The sequence below is a fragment of the Dryobates pubescens genome, chromosome 29 (genome assembly GCF_014839835.1).
Source record: "Dryobates pubescens isolate bDryPub1 chromosome 29, bDryPub1.pri, whole genome shotgun sequence".
NCBI lineage: Eukaryota > Metazoa > Chordata > Aves > Piciformes > Picidae > Dryobates > Dryobates pubescens.
The window spans coordinates 2,452,152-2,470,365 of NC_071640.1; the positions used below are offsets into that span (position 1 = coordinate 2,452,152).

An 18,214-nucleotide genomic window follows, 5' to 3' on the forward strand; every position below is an offset into this window, starting at 1 on the left:
GCTCCTGATGCAGCCCAGGTCTCCAGGGGGTTACTGGAAGGACCAAGGTCTCCAGGGACCAACTGGAAGGACCAAGGTCTTGAGCAGAAGGCTGAGAAGACCAACAGAGCAGCACCTCCCATGAGAGCCCCCAGTGCTCCCCCCAGTGCTCCCAGTTCCAGCCCCTCCTTGGCACTTACCCTTGCATCCACAGGGCAGGGCTTGACTGAGGAGCTGGGGAAGTAACCTGACTTCTTGGTCTGCAGCAGCCTGCCCTGCAAAGCCAAGCTGGGGGTGAGACTGGCAGCAATGCTTTTGGCACACAGGGGTGGGGGACAGGCTCCAAACTGCCTCACAGTCCCCCCCCCCCCCCCCCCCCAAACTCCAGCTCCAAACCCACAAAGATAAAAGGGATCATGGAATTGCTTGGGTTGGAAAAGACCTCCAAGGTCATCCAGGCCAACCTTCAACCCAACCCCACCATGGGCACCAAGCCATGGCCCCAAGTGTCAGGGCCACAGGGTTCTGGAGCACCTCCAGGGCTGGGGGCTCCACCACCTCCCTGGGCAGCCTCTGCCCATCCCTGACCACTCCTGCAGGGAAGAAATTGTTCCCTAATCTCCAACCTAAGCCTCCCCTGGCAGTCACAACCCCGTGAGACGTTCACCACCGCTCTGGGGAGGGCAGGCTGGGGCTCCTGCCAGGGGGAGAAGCTGCTGGCTGTGCACCTCCCTGCCTGCAGAGCCTGGCCCAGCACCACAGGGTCCTGCTGCAGGCAGAGCTGCTTTGGTAGAAGAAAATCTCTAAGACCTCTAAGAAGACCTCTGAGAGCCCAACCTTCACCCCAACCCCACCCTGGCCACCAAACCACCTCCCCAGGTGCCATGCCCACAGCTTTCTTGGGACACCTCCAGGGCTGGGGGCTCCACCACCTCCCTGGGCAGGCTGTGCCAGTGCCTGGTGGTGCAGAAGTCCCTGGTTCAAAGCTCCCTGGGCATTTGCCCAGGGGATGTGCTCTCACCTCCCACCATGGTGAGTCAGGGTCCCCCCTCAGCAGCTCGATCACATCCCCCAGCTGAAAGGTCAGCACCGGCTTCCCGGGGGGGGCTGGGGTCCCATGGTAGTTCTGCACAGCCACCATTTTGGGACCTGGGAGAGAAGCAGAGATGTCATCCCCCAGCCCCTGTTAGGAAGAGAAAAAACCCAACCCAAGCCCCTCCTGAAGCCTGCTGATCCTCTTCCTCTGAGCCCCAAGCCCAACAGCAGCAGTCTGGGGGCAGCCAGCAGGAGGGCACCGTGCCCACAGCCTTGGCTCCTGCCCCTCCAGGGATGGTTGACTGCTCCAAGCAACAAAAAACCAAACCCCTGAAGGACTCAGGAGCCCAAGCTGGAGCTCTCCAAGCTCCCCAGCTCCGGACTTGACCCCTGCCAGGGCAGCCTGGCTCTCCCCCAGGCAATGCCTGGCTGGGTTGAGTGCTGAGCCATGCCAGGGCTGCAGGAGGGAGCAGTGAACTCTTGGCTTCCACTGAGCTTCAGCTGGACCTGGGACCCAAACAGCCCTGAAGCTCATGGGCAAAGTCCAGCTGGTGAGGCCAGCAGCTGCACAGCACCAACCAGCCTCTCCAAGCCCCCAGGGCTCAGCTTCCAAGAGCTTTCCCATCCCAGCCTCTCCCTGCCCAGGAAGGGCCAAGCTGGGCTTTACTATTCTTTTGCAAGCACCAGGTTTGGTTCAGGTCTCTGTCTGCCAGCCTTGGCCTCCCTCTCCTTGGAAGAGGCACAGAAACAAATTGTTCTCTCTCCTCTGAGGCAGGGCAGGGGCAGGGCAGGTCCTGCACTCTCTGCAGGCTGCTTTGGGGCAGAGGAAAACAAACCAAGGTGCTGTGGTAACCCCCACAGCCAACAGCCCCAGCAGAGGGGCAGGCAGATGCTCCCCATCAGCAGCCAACCTCCCTGCCCAGGAGGGGTTTGGTCTGCTTTGAAGGATGATGTGGCCTGAGGAGCTTTGCCAGGCTCTCCTTGCTCGCTGCTGTGAGGCCCAGAGGCTTCAGCCACAGGGCAGAGCAGCCCAGGGGCAGGAGAAGACCCCAAGGAACAAGCTGGGGGTGAGCCCAGAGAGGAGCTGGATCTGCCTGCAGGAGACCCAAGCTGCTGCAGGGACAGAGGGGACCTCAGGGCCCCACTGCCTGCTAATGCTCCTCTCAGGTTTCAGAGGGAGCTTCCCCTGCAGCCTGCTCCATGCCAGGGCCCACAGCAGGCACAAGCAAGATGCTTTCTCTAGCTGCTTCCCCCTTGCAACACAGGGATGGTCTTACCAGGTCCAGCACCCAGTGAATCCTGCAGAGAGAGAGGGAAAAAAGCCTCCATGAGGACATGGCAGTCTCAGCACCCTCCAGGAGCCCCCAGCTGAAGGCACTGGGATGAGAAACCCTGCCCTGGACCCTCCCCTGGCACCTCCCCACCCCGGGGTGCTTCCCCCAGGTGGGTGCTGGCACCCCTCAAGGGCTGTGGTGCTGCTCAGCTGGGGCCAGGCTGGGGCTGGAGAAGCAGCCTCTGCTCCCCAAGTCTGCCCCCTCCCCAGCTTGCTGGGACCCCCAGGGGCAGTGCTGGCTCTTCCCAAGGGCTGCTCACACCCAGCCTGAGCCAGGACACAGGCTCTGCCCAAGGCAGGGAAGGGGCTGGGGGCCTTCAGACAACATACCTGGTCTGCTGAGGAGCCTGCAAGAGAAAGGGTGAAGCAAGAGGTTAAGTTGAGCAGGCCACAAAGCCCATTTGCTGCCTGCCTTGATGCTGGGAGTGCCAAGGAACCAGCAGCAGAGCCTGGTGATGGTGGAGGAAGCACAAGGCTGGGCTGCCCTGAGCCATCAGCCTGCTGGGCAGGAGCTGAGGGTGGACTGGAGCCAGGCAGGGACATTTCCTCACTTGCATGAAGTTAGTTCTGTGATTTGGTTGCTTCCTCCACCCATTCCCCAGCCCCAGAACCTGCCTGTGCCAGCAGGGCTCAGCCCCAGGTGGGCAGAGGAGAGTGCCAAGTTCAGAGCACAGAGAGCATCTCCTTGCTGCACTCTGAGGTGCTTGGGGTCTGGCAGGGAGGTCTCTCCTCTCTGGAAGTGTGATGCCTGGCATGGACCTCCAGTGACCAACAGCTGCTGCTGAAGAGCAGGCTGCCCAGGCAGGCTGGGGATGCCCTCTCTGCTATGAGGATAGAACTGAGAGAGTCTGGAGAGGAGAAGGCTGCCAGGAGACCTCATTGTGGCCTTCCAGGGTCTGCAGGGGGCTCCAGGAAAGCTGGGGAGGGACTTTAGAGAGTGTCAGGGAGGGATAGGGCTGGGGGGGATGGAGCAAAACTAGAAGTGGGGAGATTGAGATTGGCTGTGAGGAAGAAGTTGTTCCCCAGGAGGGTGGTGAGAGCCTGGCACAGGCTGCCCAGGGAGGTGGTGGCAGCCTCCTGCCTGGAGGTGTTTGCAGCCAGGCTGGAGGTGGCTGTGAGCAACCTGCTGTGGTGTGAGGTGTCCCTGGCCATGGCAGGGGGGTTGGGACTGGCTGAGCCTTGAGGCCCCTTCCAGCCCTGACAATTCCATGGTTCTATGTCCCTGTCCATGCCAGGGGGGTTGGTCTGGGTGACCTTTGAAGATCCCTTCCAAGCCCAACCACTCCCTGCCTCTGCACTTGGATGCTGCTGTGCATTGCCAACCATCAGTGCTCTGCAGAACAAACTCCTCAGCTCCTTCACAGCCCTTCCCCTCCCTGGCACAAGCTGCTGCTGGTGTGGGGCTCACTCACCCATCTTGCAGGGAGGAATGATCTCCAAGCACTCCTTGTGAGCACCTGCTCCACACTTGGGGCAGAGATAGCCCTGGTAGAAGGTTCCTCTGCACAAAGAGAAGTCAGAAGAGTCCTGATTCAGCCTCAGCTTGTTGGGATGCTGCCCCTGCTGTGCTGCCCTGGGAGGTGTGGAGAAGCTGCCTGGGGGTTGCTCACCTCAGGAACATCCTGCAGGCCTTGCAGTTGGTGGTCTTCTCAAAGGTGTACATCTGGAAGCTGTGGTGGTTTGCATTGGCTTTCTCTGGTTTGATGTTGGACCTGAGGGGGAGGACCAGGGAGGGCTTTATCAGCCTGCCCCCAGCAGCCAGGCTGTGCTCCTGACCTGCCACAGCAGCTGCTGCTGGCTCTGCAGTCTCCCCTGGGAAGCCACTGGGGCAGGAGCACAACCAAGTGTGACAGGGGGCTCAGGGCTTGGCTCTGCAGAGGGAGGACTGTGCTCAGCAACCTTCCCCTGGGGTCCTCCCCACTGGGGCAACCTCCCTCCCCCTTGGGACAACCTCCCTCCCTCCTGGGACAACCTCCCTCCCCCCTGGGACACCCTCCCTCCCCCCTGGGAGAACCTCCCTGCCTCCTGGGTCAACCTCCCCCCCTGGATTTGGCCCTTGCCTGAGTCAACCATCAGCCAGGACCTGCCAGCGTGGAGGCCAAGTCCTGCTCTGCTCAGGACCAGCTCCCTGCAGAGGCAGCAAGCCCTTCCTGCAGCCCCAGGGGCTGCACACCCGCTCTGACAGCCCTGCAGAGCTGTGCCAGCCGTGCTTGGGTGCAGATGCTCAGGGGAGATGATGTCCTGCTGGACCCAAGCTCCCTTTGCACAGCAGGGACCCCTCCAGCAGAGCCCTCCTGAGCTCCCCCACCAAAGGCTCTGCTACCAGAGGTGGTCTCCAGCCAGCTGCTGGTGCCAGACACTGCTCCCCCAGGCCTGGCAAGCTGCTGGAGCAGCCACTCAGTGCTCACATTGCCATCTCAAACTGCTCCATCCATTTCCTCTTCATCTCCTCTGTCTTGCAGAAGAACTGGAAGCCCTGCTTCCCCTGGAGGTGGATTAGGTAGAAGCCATATGACCACTGCAAGAGGAAAGGAGAGAGCTGCTGGCACCTCAGCAGCAGCAGCAGCAGCACACATCTCACTTCCACTCAGGCTGTCCTCACAACTGCTCTCAGGGCCTGCCCCATCCCTCCTGCTGCAGCCCCACTGACCCCTGGCAAAGGGAGAGAGGATGGAGGCCACCCTGCTCCTCCACCACAGGACAGCTGATGCTGCCTGAACCAGCTTGGTGCTGCTCACTGAGGCCAGGCAGCAGTTTGTGGTGGCAGATGAGACAACTCACATTGGTTTTCTGCTCCACTGGATCCCCCCCTGGCCATTGTCTCTCCCTCTCCTTGACAGCAACTGACAGCCCAGGAGCAGCATCTGACCTGCCCACTGCACATATGTCCTGCCTGCCTCATTAGAGCCCCACACAGCAAAAGAGAGGGAGGAAAGAAGCTGAGTGCTCTGCTTACCATCTTCCCATGAGACTGGAAAGCACAGGAGAGCAAAGTGGAAACACATTTGGGTTAGAACACAAAGCCAGCAGCACCTCTGCAGCACCCCCGTGGCAGAATCAGCCACGCTCAGCCCACTGACGCTCCTCCCATCCACACCAGAGCTCTTCCCAGGGCATCCAAGGGGATTGTCAGTGGGTTACTGGGGCATGGAGGGGCTGGAGCAGGTCCAGAGGAGGGCAGCCAGGCTGGGGAAGGGTCTGGAGAGCAGGGCTGGGGAGGAGCAGCTGAGGGAGCTGGGGGGTTGAGCCTGGAGGCTGAGGGGAGAGCTCCACAGCTCCCTGAAAGCTGGTTGGAGCGAGGTGGGAGTTGAGCTCTTCCCTCCAAGATGAGGTGGTAGAATGAGGGGAAATGGCCTGAAACTGTGCCAGGGGAGGCTTAGGTTGGAGACTGGGAAAAGTGCTTCACAGCAAAGAGTGGTCAGGGACTGGCACAGGCTGCCCAGGGAGGTGGTGGAGTCCCCAGCCCTGGAGGTGGTCAGGAAACTGTGGCCATGGTGGTGCTGGGCTGCTGATGGACTGGATGGCCTTGGAGGGCTTTTCCCAGCCCAAATGGTTCTGGGATTAAGCTGATGGCTGCCTGCTAAACAGACAGCTGGGAGGTTTCCCTCCAGGGTTGAGCCCCAAGCCAGCAGCACAGTGGTGCTCCCCCAGTGCTCTGAGTGCCAGCCCTGGCAGGCAGCCTCCACGCTGCCTTTCCAGGTGCCTCCACCCCACGGCCTGTGGGACCATAAGCATCCCAGATGGACCTTCCCCCTGCCTGACCTCCTCTCCCAGCTGACTTTAGCTCCCAGCTGGTGGGCCAGAAACCAGGGAGCAGCTTCCTCTCTCCTAACACCATCCATGCCAGGGCTGTTTTCCAAGGAGGGAGGTCGAGGCTCGAGCCCTGCCCCACGTTAGCAAACCTCTCCCAGTGCGCTCTGCGAGGCTGCCCCCAGGGCCCAGCAGCTCTTCCTACCAAGCCCTCTTTCTGTTTATGAAGGGCTGATGGGAAGGTCCTGCCCTAGGAGAGGCCCCCAAATGCTCTGCAGCAGAGCTGAGCCCTGCCCCTGCTACCTTCTTGATGTCCTTGTTGTTCATGGGGTCGTCGGTCATCTTGTGGAAGAGCAGCTCGATGATCTCCTTCAGCTCATAGCTGTAGCCTTTCCTCTTGCAGACAATCACCACTTTATCAAACAGAAATAAGTACCTGCCCAAAGCAAGCACAGCAACAAGGAGCCCACACTCAGGCCTCCCTCTCCTCTCAGCCCTCCCTGGAGGGGGGGAAGCAGCTGGAGATGCTCTGCAGCGCAGCTCCGAGATCACAGCCGGGGTGGACTCCAGGCAGCGATTGGAGAAAGGAGCAGGAGGAGGAATCACCAAGGGAAGGGAGCACTGAGGTTGGGAAGGGCTCTGCCTGCTGCTGCTTGCTCACCTAGGGAAGGGACCACTGAGGCTGGGGAGGGCTCTGCCTGCTGCTGCTTGCTCACCTGTCCTGCTTGGTGTGGTTGACGATGGAGCGAACCTTCAGCTCGCCATCGATCTTCGGCCTCCCAAACTCCTCCAGCTTCACTTGCTGCAGGAAGCAAAGCAGGGCATGAGAGCTGCAGCCAGGCCTGGGATGATGCCCTGGAGAGCTGGAAACCCAAACCTGCCCCAGATCAGTGGGGGAATCCCCTCCAGCCCTGCCCCCAGCTGCTGGAACTCCTGGGAGCAGCATCGTGCTCAGCGAGGGATGATGCCTGGAGCTGAGCGAGGCTCTGGCATCAGGACCATGGGAGATCCCTTGGAGCTCCTGCACTGCCCTCCCAGGGCAAAGCTCAGCAGGCAAAGCCTTTTTTGCAAGGCTGGGGATGCAGATCCCAGCTGGGAGCCCTCAAACCAAGCCATTTTCCAGAGGCTTCTCCACCACAAGAGCTCCTGCAGTTTCCAGTCCCACCCTGGACCAGCACTGCAGGGGCTGGGCACAGAAAGGAGAGTGTGGCCAGGAGCTCAAGAGAGGTTCTCCTCCTCTGCTCTGCTGAGGCCACAGCTGGGGGACTGGGGTCAGTTCTGGACTCCCCAGTTCAAGAGAAACTGGAAACTGCTGGAGAGAGTCCAGAGGAGGCTACAAAGGGCCTGGAGCAGCTCTGTGAGGAGCAAAGGCTGAGAGCCCCTGGGGCTGAGAGCCTGCAGCAGAGCAGCCCCAGAGGGGAGCTGAGCACTGCTCAGCAAGAGCTAAAGGCTGGGGGGCAAGAGGCTGGGGCCAGGCTCTGCTCAGTGGTGCCCAGGGACAGGACAAGGGACAGGGACCACAACCTGGCACCCAGGAGGTTCCAGCTGAACAGGAGGAGAAACTTCCTTGGTGTGAGGCTGCTGGAGGCCTGGGGCAGGCTGCCCAGGGAGGCTGTGGAGTCTCCTGCTCTGCAGCAGAGCTTCCAACCCCTCCTGGCCAAGCTGCTGGGGGTGCCCTGCTGGAGCAGAGGGCTTGGACTGGGTGATCCCCAGAGCTCCCTTCCCTCCAACCATCCTCTCTCTGCATCATCTCAGGTGTCAGCTTCCACCTTGCATTCCCCCAGCACAAAGCCTGACAGGGGAGCAGCTGCACCCCCAGCTGCCCAGCCCTCCCCCTGCCACCCTCCAGCCAGAGTGGGGAAGAAGAAAAGCTCATTAGCCTGAACATTGTCACTCAATATCAATTAATTAGCTTCCCCAGGGCTGAAAGGGGCCACAGGCTGCACAGCCTGGGCTGGTGCACAGCAATGGCAGCAAGGCTTTGCTGCCTCTGGAGCCTGCAGGATGAGGGGCTCCTGAAAATAGCTGATTGGGATTTGGGGGGATTAGGTTTAGATTATCCTCTGGGCCCTGCTCCTCCAAACAGGCCTTGGGACACCTCCAAGTGCAAGCACAAGCAGGGAACCCCTCAGCAGCAAAAGGCAGCTCACTAGAAAGAGCAAGCAGGTAGCAGAGTGGGGGATGCTGAGGTCCACCCTGCACTCACAACGTGGAGAAACACTTCCAGTGCAACAGCCCCAAGGGAAGCCAGGCTGGGAGCAGGGCTGGGAGCAGGGCTGGGCTGGGAGCAGGGCTGGGCTGGGAGCAGGGCTCATGTCAGGCAGCATTTGGACTTCTCCAGCCTCCAGCAAGCAGGAGGAGATCACAGAATCAGGGTTGGAAGGGAGCTCAAGGCTCAGCCAGCTCCAACCCCCTGCCATGGGCAGGGACACCTCACACCACAGCAGGTTGCTCACAGCCACCTCCAGCCTGGCTGCAAACACCTCCAGGCAGGAGGCTGCCACCACCTCCCTGGGCAGCCTGTGCCAGGCTCTCACCACCCTCCTGGGCAACAACTTCTTCCTCACAGCCAATCTCAATCTCCCCATTTCTAGTTCTGCTCCATCCCCCCCAGTCCTATCCCTCCCTGACACCCTCAAAAGTCCCTCCCCAGCTTTCTTGGAGCCCCCTGCAGATCCTGGAAGGCCACAATTAGGTCTCCTGGGAGCCTTCTCCTCTCCAGCCTGCACAACCCCAACTCCCTCAGGCTGTGCTCACAGCAGAGCAGCTCCAGCCCTCTGCTCCTCCTGGCCCTTCTCTGGACACCTTCCAGCCCCTCCAGACCCTTCCTGTGCTGGGGGCTGCAGAACTGGACCCAGAGCTCCAGGTGAGGTCTCAGCAGAGAGGAGCAGAGAGGGAGAACCACAGAATCAATAAGGTTGGAAAAGACCTCAAGGCTCATCGAGCCCAAGCTGGCCAAATCAGTTTGTGTCAGGTAGCAAAGCCCCTCAGGACCATCAGCAAAAGCATTGCCCATGCTCAGGGAGGGCCCAAACCTGCAGGGAACCTTCCTGGCTAGCAAATGCTCAGGAGAAAAGACAAACCAAGCAAACCCCAAGCAGGATGTGACTGCAAGTCCCAGCTGGGAGCAAGAGGAGCTTCCAACTCACCAGGTTTTCTATGGAGCTCTGAAACTCACTGATTTTCTTGAGGGTCTCCTTGTCCCTCTTCACTTCATTGATGTACATGGCCAAGTCCTGCAAAGCAAAGGCAGTTGGTCATCTTCCTGGCCCAGAGGCCCTCATCAGAGCAGCAAAGTGCAGGACCCTGCTCCCCGAGGGCAGGGCTCGAGGGGCAGCCCAGGACTCCCTGCCCACATCCTTTGGTGCCTGCAGTGCTGAGCCAGGCAGCAGCTGCAGTTGTGAGCACTTCCCAGAAGATGGCAATGAATGAGCCCAGAGCAGCACAGCAAAGCCAGGCCAGGGGGAGCAGCCAGCCCCAAGCCTCTGCTCCTCTGTCCCAGCAGCAGCCTTCCTCCTTCCCAGCTCTCATCACCTCCACTCCCTTCAGCCCCCCCTCTGGATGCAGAAGCTGTGCACCAGCCTCTGCTGGCAGAACATCCATGCCTGTAAAACCACTGCCCTGGCCACACTCCTGCAGCTCTGAACAACATTTCCCACCTGGCTCTGTCCTGCTGGCCTCCAGCTGACCTCCTTGGGTGCTCTGGGTCACTCCTGAGCAGGGGAGGGCCATGGGATGCTCAAGTTCTGTCCTCCCAAGTGACCCCCCCTGGCTCCAACACCTCTGGGCCTCCAGCATCAGTGCTGGGGAGGGCACACCAGGGATCCTGGGTTCAGTTTTGGGCTCCTCACTCCAAGAAGGGCATGGAGGGGCTGGAGCAGGTCCAGAGGAGGGCAACCAAGCTGGGGAAGGGTCTGGAGGACAGGGCTGGGGAGGAGCAGCTGAGGGAGCTGGGGGTGTTTGGTGTGGAGAAGAGGAGGCTGAGGGGAGAGCTCATTGCTGTCTGCAGCTCCCTGAAAGGAGGCTGCAGTGAGGAGGGAGTTGGTCTCTTCTTCCTAGGACCAGGTGAGAGAAGGAGAGGAAATGGCCAGGGCAGGCTCAGGTTGGAGATCAGGAACAATCTCTTTGCTGCCAGAGTGGTCAGGGGTTGGCACAGGCTGCCCAGGGGGGTGGTGGAGTCCCCAGCCCTGGAGGGGTTCAAGAAGCCTGTGGCCATGGCACCTGGGGCCAGGGTTCAGTGGCCATGGGGGGGTTGGTTGCTGGTTGGACTGGATGACCTCAGAGGCCTCTTCCCACCAATTCTATGGCCCTCTGGTCTCCCACCACCCAAAGGCACAAGGCCACCCTTGATGGGGTTTGCTCTGCCCTGCATATCTCCCTCCTTCCCCAGGCTCTGCCCCCCCCCAAAGCCAGGGCAGCTCCATCCCTGCCCTCTAAACGACTTCTTCCACCCTCCCAGAGGATTTCCAGTGCCTGTTGGCTGCCTCTCTGCTCCCTGCCCCCTTGTCCTCCACAACAGCTCTTGTCAGCTTGGATTAAATCTGACCAGGGGATTTTGTTTATTGAAGGCATCCCCTCGAGGTCAGCCCTGCCTCAGCCTCCCCCCCCAGCAGAAGGGTTAATCACAGCTGATCAGCACCAATCTGCATGACAATATCGGGAAGCTCAGCCAGGAGCCCAGCAGGAGGGGGGCAGGGATGGTTATGGAGAGTGACAAGACCAAAAGCTTTATGCAGCTGCATCCTCCTGAGCCTCTTCTCCCCCCTTCTCCCCTCCTGCCAGCCAGGCCATCCCCTCTGCAAAGGGGAAGCAAGCCCCCAGGAGGGAGCATGACAGGAGAGGGTTAGGGTGGAGGTCAGGAAGGAAATTCTCCGCTGCAGGGATGGGCACAGGCTGCCCAGGGAGGTGGTGGAGTCCCCAGCCCTGGAGGGGGTCAGGAAAGCCTCTAGCCATGGCCCCTGGGGAGGGAGGGTTGATGGCCACGCTGGTGTGGGGTTGGACTGGGTGGTCTCAGAGGGCACTTCCCACCCAACCAGCTCTGACTCTGGGAGGCAAACCAGCTCTGGGGGCTCTGGGCTGTGACTGGGAACTTGCTTTGCCCCCTGGAGCATTTAGAATCCCAGGCTGGTCTGGGGTGGGAGGGAGCTTTCAAGCCCACCCAGTGCAACCCCCCTGCAGCCAGCAGGGACATCCCCAACCAGAGCAGGCTGCTCAGAGCCCCAAACAACCTCAGCTGGGGTGGGTCCAGGGATGGGGCAGCTCCCAGCTCTCTGGGCAGCCTGGGCCAGGGGCTCACCACCCTCTCTTCCTTCTTTCTAGCCTAAGCCTCCCTCTTTGACCTTGAAAGCATCACCCCCTTGCCCTGCCACCCAAAGGCACAGCATGGGAGCTGCAGCCTGGAGCTGCAGCTGGCAGCAGGACTGCAGAGAGGATTTGTGGTGGGCTCTCAGCAGAGCAGGGTGAGCTCTTCCTCCTCTCTGGCCTAAATCTCCCTCTTGTAGCTCAGACAACAACCTGTGGCCAAATGCATGGGAAGTGAATTCCTTTGGGAGATGTAGCTCTGGCTGCAGGGTTTTCACACCCCACCCCCACCCCCCCCAGCTCTTCCCCTTCAAGCCCTGCTGCCCAGCAGCCAGAGAGGCTGGGCTGGGGGTGAGAGACATGACTGGGCAGTTAAGCTTTGGCTTACAGACCAGTTAGGAGCAAGCAGTGCTGCTGAACCCAGCACAGTCTGAGCTGCACCTGCGGGGCAGGGGTGGAATGCAAGGGAGAAACCTCCCTGCTGGCTGCAGGCAGCTGCCTGCAACAAGTGCTGAGCCTGCAGCACAGCCTCAGTGTGTGCACAGAATGCCAGCACGGAGGGGGTGCAAGGGATCACCCAGTCCAACCCCCCCCTGCCCCAGCAGGGCACCCCCAGCAGCTTGCCCAGGAGCACAGCTCCCAGCTGGCTTTGGGAGCTCTGCAGAGCAGGAGGCTCCACAGCCTGCTCCAGGCCTCCAGCAGCCTCACACCAAACAAGTTCCTCCTCCTGTTCAGCTGGAAACCTCCTGGGGTTCCAGCTGGTGCCCATTGCCCCCTGCCCTGTGCAGGTCAGGTTGGTTGGGGCTCTGAGCAGCCTGGTTGCAGATGCTCCTGCTGACTGCAGAGGGCTTGGACTGGATGAGCCTCAAAGGTCCCTCCCAGCACAAACCACTCTGTGGCTCTGTGAGCACACACTCCCTCCTCTCCCAGAGGAGTTGCTGCCTTCCCTTGGGCTGTGGGATCAGTTTTCCATCCTTTGTTTTCCTCCCTCCTGGCCCTGTTGCAAGCCCAGCACAGCCTCCTCACCCTCCTGGTACCTGCATGGCTTCCAGAGCCTCCTTCAGCTGCTGCTTCTCTGGCCGGTCCGAGGAGTGGCTGAGCAGCTCCTGGAAGGCAGAGAGAGCAACTCAGACAAAGGCAAAGGGAAAGAACTTGGCAGTGCTGGGAATGCTGCCCAGCCCCTGCCTGCACTGGGCAAGCTCTGAGCCCTGGGATGGGATGGGATGGAATAGAATGGGATGGAATGGGATAGAATAGAATGGGATGGAATGGGATAGAATAGAATAGACCAGACCAGGTTGGAAGAGACCTTCAAGATCATCAAGTCCAACCTCTCACCCAACACCATCTAAGCAACTAACCCATGGCACCAAGCAGCCCATCCAGTCTCCTCCTAAACACCTCCAGGGATGGGGACTCCACCACCTCCCTGGGCAGCACATCCCCATGGCCAATCTCTCTTGCTGGGAAGAATTTCTTCCTCACCTCCAGCCTAAACCTCCCCTGGCACAGCTTGAGACTGTGTCCTCTTGTTCTGGTGCTGCTTGCCTGGGAGAAGAGACCAACCCCCACCTGGCTGCAACCTCCCTTCAGGGAGTTGCAGAGAGCAATGAGGTCTCCCCTGAGCCTCCTCTTCTGCAGGCTAAGCAACCCCAGCTCCCTCAGCCTCTCCTCCCAGGGCTGTGCTCCAGACCCCTCCCCAGCTTTGTTGCCCTTCTCTGGACCCCTTCCAGCAGCTCAACATCTTTCCTGACCTGAGGAGCCCAGAGCTGGACACAGGACTCAAGGTGTGGCCTGAGCAGTGCTGAGCACAGGGCACAATGACCTCCCTGCTCCTGCTGGCCACACTGTTCCTGCTGCAGGCCAGAATGCCCTTGGCCCTCTTGGCTGCCTGGGCACACTGCAGGCTCATGTTCAGCCTACCATCAACCACTATCCCCAGGTCCCTCTCTGCCTGGCTGCTTTCCAGCCACTCTGCCCCCATCCTGGAGCACTGCCTGGGGTTGCTGTGGCCCATAATGGATGGCTGCTGCCAGGGGGGATGCCAGGGGCTGGGGCTGCTCTGCTCCAGGCAGCTGCAGGAAGGAATTTCACAGATAATCAGATTATATGCAAGCTGATTTGATATTCATTAAGTGCCTCTTGTGGCTAACAAGTGGAGAATTACCCTGGGTCACTCTGCTGCTGAAGAGCAGCACAAACACTGTGTGGTGTTAAGGAGCTCTTGTAATTATTTCATTGGAAAGGGAGGAGAAGAAGAAGAGGGGAGGGAGGGGAAGGGGAAAGGAAAACAGCTTCTTGCTCTGTGCATTTGGCACCAATTCCCTCCTCCACTGAGGGGAAAAGCTGAAAGATGCTCCAGCAGAGGACTGGCAGGGAAGGGGCAAAGCTGAAGGGACTTACTTTCAGCAGGAGGTGGTACTTGAGAACCCTCTGCATGGGAACCACCAGCAGGTCTTGCAGCTTAAACTTCCCCTCCTGGACCTTCAGGGTGCACTCCTAGGGAGAAAGCAGACATCAGCAGGGCAGCAGCTGGGGGAAGGCAGCTGCTCCCCACCCAGGAGCTGCCTCCAAAGCTACACTGGGGGACCAGAGGGTGGCCATGAGCCAGAGAGGTGGCTTGGTGGGCAGGAAGGCCAATGGCATCCTGAGGTGGCATCAAGAGCGGGGCCAGAAGGCTGAGGGAGGTTCTCCTCCCTCTCTGCTCGGCCCTGGGGAGGCTTCATCTGGAGGACAGGGTCCAGTCCTGGGCTCCCCCAGTTCCAGAGGCACAGGGAAGAGTAAAGGGCTGTGCAGATGGTTAGGGGAGTAGAGCAGACAGGAGATCAGCAAGAAATTCCTGCCAGAGAGGGGAAACTGCAACAGGCTGCCCAGGGAGGCTGGGGATGCCCCCTCCAAGGAGCTGCTCCAGGCCAGGCTGGATGAGACCTTGAGCAAGCTGGGCTGGTGGGAGGTGTCCCTGCCCATGGGGGTGGCACTGGGACTGGCTGAGCTTTGAGGTCCCTTCCAGCCCAACCCATTCCTTGACTCCATGACTCTGATGTGCTGGGGCAGAGCCAGCAGCCCTGAGGCCAACCCCCCCTGGGCTGCTGCAGCCTACTGTGGGGCTGCTCCTGCAGGAGTGAGAATGGGGCTCTGGGGGCACTGGGGGTGCCAGTGCCAATCTTCCTTCTGGGGGCAGCCCTGGTGGCACTGGGCAGGGGGTTTGGCAGTGTTGCCAGCAATAACTCAGTCTCCTCCTCCTCCTCCTCCAACCATGCTGTGATTCTATGAAACCAGGTTGAGCTGCTGGAACAACAAAGCTGGGGAGGGGTCTGGGGCACAGCCCTGGGAGGAGAGGCTGAGGGAGCTGGGGTTGCTTAGCCTGGAGAAGAGGAGGCTCAGGGGAGACCTTCTTGCTCTCTGCAACTGCCTGAAGGGAGGTTGTAGCCAGGTGGGGGTTGGTCTCTTCTCCCAGGCAGGCAGCACCAGAACAAGAGGACAGAGTCTCAAGCTGTGCCAGGGGAGGTTTAGGCTGGAGGTGAGGAAGAAATTCTTCCCAGCAAGAGAGATTGGCCCTGGGGATGTGCTGCCCAGGGAGGTGGTGGAGTCACCACCTCTGGAAGGGCTTTAAAAGAGCCTGGATGAGGCCCTTGGTGCCATGGTTTAGTTGATCAGATGGTGCTGGGTGAGAGGTTGGGACTGGATGATCTCAAAGGTCTTTTCCAACCTGGTTAATTCTATTCTATTCCATTCCATCCCATTCCATCCCATTTCATCCTATTCCATTCCATTCCATCCTATTCCATTCCATTCCATTCCAACCCGTTCCATCCCACCCCCTCCCCTCAGCCCCACACCCCCAGCAGCAATGGGGCCTCCCCCTGCCCTGCACAGCCTGTCCCAGGGCTTGGGCAGCTAAGAGGAAAGGGCAAGGCAGAGGAGCAGCTGCCTGCTCCAGCCACTGGCTTGATGGGAGATGCAGCAAGCCCCTCTGAGCAGCTCATTAAGTGCATTTTCATCCCTGAGCTGGGCTGCTGCTGCTGCAGGGCAGCCAAAGAGGCTTGCAGCAGCCCAGGCAAACGTGGAGAGACAGCCCAGCAAACTCAGATTAGCATCAAGAGCAAAGCAGGAGTTAAGGCTGGGTGACAACAGCAGCTCCACCACTGCAGCCCTGCCAGGCCTCCTTGGGCTCAGCCCCTACTTACACCAAGCCTTGATGCTGGGGAAGGAGGGCAGGACACTCGTCCAGGCCACCCCTGGGGACTTGGGGCTGGCTTCTGCCTGTCCCCCAGGCTGTGCCTGACCTTGGAAAGCCACCAGGCTCCTGGCCCAGGGATGTTTGGGGCCTTTGGGTCTCCCTGCACCACTCAAAGGAGAGTTTTTGCCCCCAGCCAGCCCCACTCCAATGGAGTCACCTGGCTTGGTTTAACTTGGGTAAACCTGGGGGAGAGTGGACAGAGCTGAGGGGGGGAGGTGGAAGAGCCTAGCAGGGGATCACAGAATCACTGTGGGAGGAAAGGACCTTTAAGAACATAGAGTCACAGAACTCTTTTGGCTGGCAAAGGCCTCTGAGGTCATTGAGTCCAGCCAGCAACCCAGCACCACCATGGCCACTCAACCCTGTCCCCAGGTGCCATGGTGCTTCTTGAACCCCTCCAGGCATGGGGGCTCCACCAGCCCCCTGGGCAGCCTGTGCCAAGCCCTGGCCACTCTTGCAGCCAAGAAAATGTTCCCAGTCTCCAACCTAACCTTCCCCTGGCACAATTTCTGCTCATTTCCTCTCCTCCTATCACTTGATCCTAGGGAGAAGAGACCAGCCCCCACCTCACTCCAGCCTGCTCTCAGGAGGTGTAGAGGCAAGTGAGGTCTCCCCTCAGCCTCCTCTTCTCCAGACTAACCACCCCCAGCTCCCTCAGCTGCCCCTGAGGGGGCTCCTCAGGCCCAGCCACCACTTAGCTCTGCCAGGGCCACTGCTGCACCACACCAGGACAAGACACCCCCCAGCCTTGCTCCCTCTCTGGGCACCACAGCCTCACCCCCACATCCCCCCTGCTAAACCAAACCTCTCCAACACACCACTCCCCAGCCCCAGCCAGCCCTCTCCAAAGCCAGGACAGGGGCTGAGGCAAGCCCAGGACAAGGGGGGAGAAGGGGCACTCACCCTGGACCCTCCCAGCCCACTCACCTCCACCTTCTGCCTGACATCCTCCCTGTTGGCCAGGAGGTGGTTGAGGGTGTTCTGGGCATACTCCATGTGGCTGCAGTACTTGCCATAAATCAGCAGCCTGGGAGAGGGGAAAGCAGAGATTCCATCAGACACACTTGTGGAGAGCCTGCTGGGGAAGAATCTGGACCCTTGATGTCCAGGCAAGGCAGAGGGGCAAGCAGCTCTTCCCTCCCCAAGCCCAGACCCACCCAGCAAAGCCCTGACAGCCTTTGGCTGCTGGCTCCTGGACACCTCAGGCATTGCCACGTGGCAGAGCTGGAGCCCAGCAAGATGAGCAGAGGGGGCAGAGTGGCCAGAGGAGCCCAGCTGCACAGCCCCAGCTCCCTGTGCTCTGCCTGTGCTCCCAGCAGAGCTGCTGCAGCCCTTGGAGCATCTTTGTGGCCTCCTCTGGCCTCACTCCAGCAGCTCTGTGTCCTCCTTCTGCTGCTGGGGACCCCAGACCTGGAGGCAGGATGGGAGGTGAGGTCTCCAGCAGAGCAGAACAAAAGGGGGAAAGACCTTCCAGGGGAGCAATGCCACCTCCACAGCCCTCCCACGTGCCTTCCCCTGCTCCCTGTGTGCACTGGGATGGCAGCAGCCTGCAAGGGGCCAAGCCAGGGAGTTAGGCTCAGCACCACCTGGGTGACTCTGAGGAATGTTTTCTCTGCATTCTTCTGTTGGGTTTATTCTGACCCAGAAATCATCCTGCAAGAGGCAGCAGCACTGCTGGGCCTGGGGGCCCCAGAGTGTGTTAGGAATGCAGGTGGCAGCTGCTGGAGCTTCTGACTGACTCCTGCCTGGCATTGCTGTGTCTAGACACTGCTTTCATCCCACTGAAGTCACCCCCTGGCACCATTCCCACACTGAATCAAGGCCTTGGATCACCACTGAAGGATATTAAAGGCTGCCATCGACCTTCTCTTGGTGCTGCTGGGGGTCCTCCTGCTCGGCAGCTGCCACAGCACAGGATGCCTGGGGAAGGGGCTTGGAGCTTTTGCTCCCCATGCCACAGGCGAGGGACAGGAGGCTGTGCCAGCCATGGGAGCTTTTGAAGGCTGAGCCACCACGCTGATCTGGCCAGAGCAAAGCCTCCCCCTGCAAAGGAGTCATCCCCCTGACACCCCAGCTGCCCACAGCCCCCCTGCTGCCGGCATGGGAGGACAACATGGAACGAGCCCCTGAGGGTCAGGGAGGTTTGACTGCCTCCTGACTCACCACAGCTGCCCTGATCTCAGCTCTGTCCCCTCTGCCCCATGCCTGGCTGCTCAGTCTGCCAAGAGCCAGTCCCACATGGGAGCAGAAGAAGAAACCTTTCAGCTCATCAAGCCCAGCCCTTAACCCAGCACTGCAGCATGGCCCCCAGCACCACATCCCCACGGCTTTAGGGATGGGGACTCCAGCACTGCCCTGGGCCAGGCCTGGACAACCCTTTTGGGGATGAAATTGTTCCTCATGGCCAACCTAAACCTCCCCTGGTGCCAATTGAGGTGGTTCCCTCTTGTCCTGGTGCTTGCCACCCGAGGGAAGAGACCAATCCCAGCTGGCTCCAACCTGCCCTCAGAGAGCTGCAGAGAGCCCTCCAGGGATGGGGACTCCAGCACTGCCCTGGGCAGCCTGGGCTAGAGCTT

At 60.2% G+C, this 18,214-nt stretch overlaps 1 protein-coding gene across 6 annotated transcripts in view; it reads right to left on the bottom strand.

Moving 5' to 3' along the window:
* VAV2 (vav guanine nucleotide exchange factor 2) overlaps positions 1 to 18,214 on the bottom strand; it is a 114,671-nt gene that overhangs the window by 7,779 nt on the left and 88,678 nt on the right. For 3 of the 6 annotated variants that reach the window (XM_054174211.1, XM_054174213.1, XM_054174215.1), the window contains 14 exons: positions 16,566 to 16,665; positions 13,802 to 13,897; positions 12,436 to 12,504; positions 9,247 to 9,333; positions 6,814 to 6,899; positions 6,401 to 6,533; positions 5,304 to 5,318; positions 4,756 to 4,865; positions 3,958 to 4,059; positions 3,760 to 3,848; positions 2,678 to 2,694; positions 2,292 to 2,313; positions 1,001 to 1,128; positions 180 to 254 (listed from right to left, as the gene is read on the bottom strand). In XM_054174211.1, coding sequence (XP_054030186.1) covers positions 180 to 254; positions 1,001 to 1,128; positions 2,292 to 2,313; positions 2,678 to 2,694; positions 3,760 to 3,848; positions 3,958 to 4,059; positions 4,756 to 4,865; positions 5,304 to 5,318; positions 6,401 to 6,533; positions 6,814 to 6,899; positions 9,247 to 9,333; positions 12,436 to 12,504; positions 13,802 to 13,897; positions 16,566 to 16,665 — 1,129 coding nt within the window. The remainder of the gene's footprint in view (positions 1 to 179; positions 255 to 1,000; positions 1,129 to 2,291; positions 2,314 to 2,677; positions 2,695 to 3,759; positions 3,849 to 3,957; positions 4,060 to 4,755; positions 4,866 to 5,303; positions 5,319 to 6,400; positions 6,534 to 6,813; positions 6,900 to 9,246; positions 9,334 to 12,435; positions 12,505 to 13,801; positions 13,898 to 16,565; positions 16,666 to 18,214) is intronic. The other 3 variants (XM_054174212.1, XM_054174214.1, XM_054174216.1) reach the window with 1 other exon arrangement.